This window comes from Camelina sativa, chromosome 9 (assembly GCF_000633955.1).
Source record: "Camelina sativa cultivar DH55 chromosome 9, Cs, whole genome shotgun sequence".
NCBI lineage: Eukaryota > Viridiplantae > Streptophyta > Magnoliopsida > Brassicales > Brassicaceae > Camelina > Camelina sativa.
The window spans coordinates 3,385,430-3,392,121 of NC_025693.1; the positions used below are offsets into that span (position 1 = coordinate 3,385,430).

Genomic DNA, 6,692 nt, shown 5'->3' on the forward strand with positions numbered 1-6,692 from the left:
TTCCATTTTTTTTTTTTTTTTGTATAAATGAATTAAAAGGCATGCAAGTTAAAAGAGACCTCTGCATCACAAGATTTTTTTGCTTGGATGGTTGCTGGGGATTTCAACGCAATCATCATATACTTCCACTCCAAATGTCACGCATTACTCTCCAGCCTTTGAGATCTTTCACTCGTTCTTTTGTACTGGTTTTATTTGTTTAATTTGACTTCATATATAAGGTCCCCTGGTCCCGCTTGATCAAATAGAAGAAACTAAATTGCGAATATACATGAATGTAATTAGATGATAATCCGTACTGTGCATCACGGGAAATATTTGCCTAAATTTTGATTCATTAGTTACAAAATAATTATAATATTTTTGTTTGATTTATTCTACATATTTTATAATTTATTTATTAAATTCTATAGTTTCATACTCTGGTTTTGACTATAGTTGGTACAATAAATTTAACGACTTACCGCTATTAGGTTTTGGATATAATTGCATAAATATGTTATAATTGATAGAATCAAGAAAATCTATATTTATTCGTACTCCGATTTACTAATTGTAGCGGTCTTATTTAGAATCACGCTTCTCATAGTGATTTAGTTGTATATACAGCTAAATCACTATGTTATGTGTACTTTGAAAAATTTAATAAGATATCACTATGCCATGTGCAGGAGGAAAAATGTTTGATAAATTAAATATTATATTATATTTTTAAAAGATGTTAATAATTTAATATAGAAGCAACATAGAAATTGAATTAAAGTGCATGAAAATTTATGAGTGAGAGGTGAAATAGAGTATATAAAAAATCTTTGTCACTAAAAATCATCGAGGTCAGTGCAAAATCATAAATTTTAAATATTTATAAGCAATGTTGTACACCACAGAAAAATGTTTGTGTAAACTTTACTGTAATTTTTTTGTTATAAAATAATAGTAGAAATTTTATTTGATTTATTCTATTCATTAATTTTCTAAACTTAACATTTAAATTACTTAGTTTTATACTATGATTTCAACCCGTCTTTGGTACATGATACAATGTTCAAATCTGTGAATTATATATATTTGGTAAAATCCAAAAAATAAAACAAAATCCGTATTGAAGTGGTTTTGTTTAGAAATCTGGATTTTTATTTTTATTAATTATATATACTATATTGAATAAAATATAATATTTGTGATTTCTTAGATTTCAATAAGATGTCATTGCATCGATATGTAGTGCGAAAAAATATTTAATAAATTAGATATAATATTTTATATAAGCAATGTTGTATCTTAGTTTTAAAATATATTTGTCATTATTAAACGATTTAGAGAACCAAATAATTAATCTTAGTTTTATAAATAAAATTAAGTTTTATAATTATTCTACATATTTCATTATTGTTTCTTAAAATTTCTGAAACAATAAATAGAATATGTTAAATAAGTTCATTAATAATTTTGAAAATATTTTTTTATTATTTTATAAACTATTATATGCTTTTCTGTTAGTTATTAAATTAATTAAAATGTAATAATATTTTTGTAATATGCCACATGATAGTAGGGTAAACTTCTAACAACATTGTTTAAATATATATTTATACATGTGTGTTGTAATTTTCTATATACTTATTTAAGTAATGTTGTTAGAAATTTAACCCTACTATCATGTGATATATTACAAAAATTCTATTGAATAAATATATATTTGAGAACAAAAAATAAAATCATATAAAGAGTAAAATTGTCACACAAAAAAAACTTGCAACTCTGCAACAAAAAAAAAAGATATCACCTAGATAGATTTATGCAAGCATTTGCGTAAACTGCAGTGCAAAAAAAATATTTAATAAATTAGATATAATATTTAATAAACACCTTTTATTGGCTAAAAAATCACATTCTCCTTCGTTTAGATGGAGGAGTATTTTTTCAACTAAGGATTAGTGGAACGAGGTGCAAGGCGGGCGTTAGGCACGGGCTATAATATGGAGAGATCCACGGATACCAGACCATCAACCAAGACCAGCTAATGGTAGGGGTAGACTATTACATCCAAATTTAATGGTAAATCACTTGATCTAATCCAGTCCCAAGGGAGTTGCATTTGTCAATCTTGGAAGAATTTATGGATCAGGAGGATATTTAGATTATTCTGAGTTTGCCGATAAGTAAATCGTGTATACTAGATTGTTTGGTCTGGCATTATACTAAAACAGGGAAGTATTCTGTCAAGTCCGACTATCGGCTAGCACGAGAATTACTTGATGAAGTTGAGATTGGGCCGTCCTGTATGGCTCTCAAAGCTCAAGTTTGGAAGCTCAAAGTCCCACCGAAAGTTCAATTTCTTTTGGCAAATTGCTTTCGGTTCTCTCCATGTGATGGACTGGCTAGTTCATCGGGGCCTACGGTGTGACACTCAGTGTAAAAGATGTGATGATGAGCTTGAGACAATTAATCATACACTTTTTGTGTGTCCTCGGTCACGTAATATTTGAGATTTGGCTTCACTCTCGATAGTTTCAGGCGGTTTCCCTTATGCTTCAATGTTTTCAAACTTAGATTTTATTTTCTGGCTGGGATTGCCTCAATTGGCTGTATCGGATATTTAATATCAGTTATCTTGAATTGTATGGATTATTTGGAAGGATATATAAAAAAAGGTTTTCCATGGTACAGAAGCAGAACCAATAGATGTTATTAATCAAGCGCTTAGTAATAAGATTTTATGGGAGGAGGTGCAGTCCTTATCTGCTAAGTCTATGGGTTCTCTAGCCCCCTTGTAAGTTCTTGATATTTTTCCGCAATTTCAATTAGATGGCTCTTGGAAAGCTATGAATGTATTTGTGGGTCTGAGTTGGTGGTGTTGTAATACTGAAGATAAGACGGTGTTACTAGGAGAAAGAAGCCTTCTACGTAGTCCTTCCCCCTTCATTCCGAGCTTCAAGCCTTGTTTTGAGCCATGGAGTCGATTCTTGCTAGAGGAATTGTCTGCCAATGTTTCGAGATGGATTACGCAGAGTTAATCGCGATGGTGCAGAATCCTGAAGAGTGGCCAATTTTTTCCAATCTACTAGAAGATTTCAGCTTGCTCAGATCTTTGTATCCATCTTTCTCCCTGACCAGGATCCCGCATGAGTCAAACAAGAGGGTAGACTGCCTTGCCCGTTCTTCGCGTACTTTATCTTCGACAACTTTTTTTGTAAACTCTTTTTTTTCAGTTTGAGCAACCAATCTTGGAGTTCTTTTTTAATTTAATGTTTGGTTGACAAAAAAAAAACAGATATATACTTTATAGAAACAATGTTGTATCTTAGTTTTAAAATTTATTTTTCATTATTAGACGATTTAGGGATGCAAATATTTATCTTAGGATTATAAATAAAATTCAGTTTTATAATTATTATAAATTTTGTTACTGTTTTCTAATACTTCTGAAACAATAAATGAAATTTGTTAAATAATTTCATTATATAATTTCGAAAATATTATTTTATTATTTTATAAACTAATATAAGTTTTTTGGGTTACATGTTAAATTAATTAAAATACAATGATATTTTTTGTAATATGCCACATGATCGTAAGGTTAAACTTATAACAATATTGCTTAAATAAGTATATAGGGATTCACCAAATTCTACTCTTTTACTTACAAAAGTAACATAATACAAAAAGGAGCAATTCTGATGGAATTCCTATGAAATTTTGACGGTTTTATGATTTATCAAAAATTCATCCGGAATTTCTATACAAATATCAAAATTATAAATATAACTTGATTTATTTAGACCATCTCCAATATATATTTTTTTATTTTTATCGCTAAAATAGAGGAGCTCTATAATTAATAGAGATGAGTTTTATTTCAATGTATTCCTCTATAATAGAGAATTCTATTTTGTCTTTTATATATATATATAGAGGAAAATATAAATATAGTAATCTCTATTTTAGAGTTAAAAATAAAGGTAGGTTGAAGCAAATTTGTCTGTAAAATAAAGTACATAGTAAATATAGAAATGGGTTGGAAATGTCTTTATAGGATATCTATATTTAAATAACTTGATGATATATTATTTGAAAATGATATTATCTTTCTTTTTTGGACAAAGAATATTATCCCTATTTATTAAGATTATTTGAATAATATATCACTTATTTATGATTTTTTGTTAAACAAAATTTTTTTGATAGACTTATTTATGATTTTGTGATCCTACTTTTATATCAATTTTTTGTTAGAGCAGTAATTGGGTATTTAGCAAATAAGCCTATTACATATTGTTCATCAACCAAAATGAATGTCGTTTGCAACTTATCCAATCTGTGTAATTAATAACAACTTAACATTTGGTTTCCAGTCTTCTTACGTTCAAACAAATACATCTTGAAGAGTTGGAGAAGATTTGTAATGCATTCACATCTTCGTTACATGGAGCTACAATATCTTGAGAATTTCTAGTTGCTTTCCAAAAAAGGTGTGAACGTCTTCTTTGCTTAATCGAAAAGATTAAACCACTGTAGTGGTGCCCTAGTGGTAGTACACGAGAGATGATTTTTTATGCCCTGGGTTCAATCCTCTTTTGGGATGGACAAAGCATTTATTAAATCGGAATGGACTAAAAGTTGGTTTCGGATACCAAAAAAGAGTATGAGCCATAGGTCCGGAACTCTCATGGTTTAGAAAAAAAAAAGGTGTAAGACTCTATTTTATGAGTTTTCAACTACCAAAACATAGGTAGTTCTAGATATGGAAAAAGTTATGCAAAATACATGATATAAAAACTGTAGTGTATATAGGTAGTTCTAGATATGGCTCGTCCCTTTCTAAACCACTGTAGTGTATATGTATTACATAATTTTGCTTTGACAATTAGACATATATATATATATATATATAGAGAGAGAGAGAGAGAGAGAGAGAAAGAGAGAGAGAGAGAGAGAGAGAGAGAGAGAGAGAGAGAGAGAGAGAAAGTTGGGGTCAATTGACTACTCCTGAGTCCTGACACCTTAAGACTTAAGAGACATCGTGAGTTGGATCCCTACCATCACAGTCTCACCCAATCTCTCAGGAATTAGGAAACCTCAAGCTCTTATGCAACCCGCTCCATACTAGGTCTGGAAACATGCAATTGCCTAGCTCAGAATCTCGACCAAATTTGCTTCAACTAATCAAAGACATCTTTCAGACAATCAGAGCCAAACTTGTTCATTATAATCCTCTCATAGTGTAAACATATACATCATTTGCTTCTCTCTAATTACTTTCTCAGTTTATAGTCCTTATATAAGTTATATTTTAAATAAGTCTCCAAGCTAATTAACCTCAGTTTTTTGTCATTCAGATCAAAAGTTTGATCAAAGAATCTTTGTTAGTGATATATAATTTGACTTGGCAAACAAAACGAACAAAACCATTTTTTTTTTTGGAAGGTGGAACAGAAACAAAATAAACGACTGTGTAGTTTGTGTTTGATTGCAACTAGACAAAGAAAAGTTCAAAGCAAAAAGGTATGTAAAATGATATATAATTATATTGGGAATAAATCAACAAAAAAATTAAATTCTAGAATGTTGATGGCGACGATCCATCCACGCGGCAATGACCATGGCCTTTCGAAAATTAGGTTTACGAACTCAAATAACATTTCATATATCACTACAAAAATCTTGTAGTGTAGTAACATTTTATTTTTAATTTAGCTTCGGTTTAAACGTATGTAATAACATTTCGTTTAGTAGATTCAACTTTTTTGTCTTCCTAATCTGTAGTCAAGTGGTAAACCGGTCAAAAATAATTTATAATTTTCAGTGAAATGAATACAAGTGTGCTAAAATAATTTATCAAAAAAGATAGATAAACCAATCTTTAAATTAAAATGAAAAAATCTGGTTCATTGTTGAGTGACAAGATTCAGTTAATGCCTCTCTTGCTGCTATACAAAGTCGGCAATGATTAACATATGGTCAATTTTTTTGTGATGTGGAGATTGTGAAAACTCTACTCCGTCTAGATCAGTGTATCCGCATAAAGAAGACGTTGATGTGACCTCTCATTAACACGAGTTCTCCAATGGCTTAGATATTTTTAAGTTTTGAAAAATAATTACTGGTAACAAAGGGTGTAATATAAGGTATCAACTTTGGCCCAAAAAAAAAGTATGTCAATATCCTCGTTAAATTTGTTTAGTTGTATGGATAGTACAAAAATATTGTATATGAATTTTACATGTAAACTGTATATGTCAATTTTACATGTAAATTGTACTTAATAGTACAAAAAAATATCAAATGTCAATTTTCTCGTTAACTCTGTTTTTTTTCAACTCTTGCTACAAACAGATTTTGCACAATATAATTAAATTTAATACAATACATGATTGTGTATGCTTATTAGATTGCTTCATCATCGAGATTGAGGAACAAAAGATATGCAAGCAAACCAAAAACAGGAACAAACCTAAGATAACTCACCAACTCAATCTTGCCCTTCTTCACATTTTGCAGGTTCTCTCCAATCAACCACGGCTGAAAGATTGTATACAGACATATATCCCATATAAAAGCGTAAGCTAGTCTCTCCGATCCCAAATAACCAATGAGATACTGCCATCTGTCCATTATTCCACCGAAATCTCCATCTGCTCGACCATAGAGAGACCACAATGTTGATATCAGACACACCGTAGCTCCGGTCA

The 6,692-nt window shown here is 30.0% G+C and overlaps 1 protein-coding gene across 1 annotated transcript in view; it reads right to left on the bottom strand.

The window, feature by feature from the left end:
* The window catches only part of LOC104710351, a gene marked incomplete in the record, with an annotated part of 4,214 nt that continues 3,775 nt past the window's right edge, over nt 6,254–6,692 (bottom strand). The window contains 1 exon segment of the mRNA XM_010426931.2: nt 6,254–6,692. Coding sequence (XP_010425233.2) covers nt 6,388–6,692 — 305 coding nt within the window.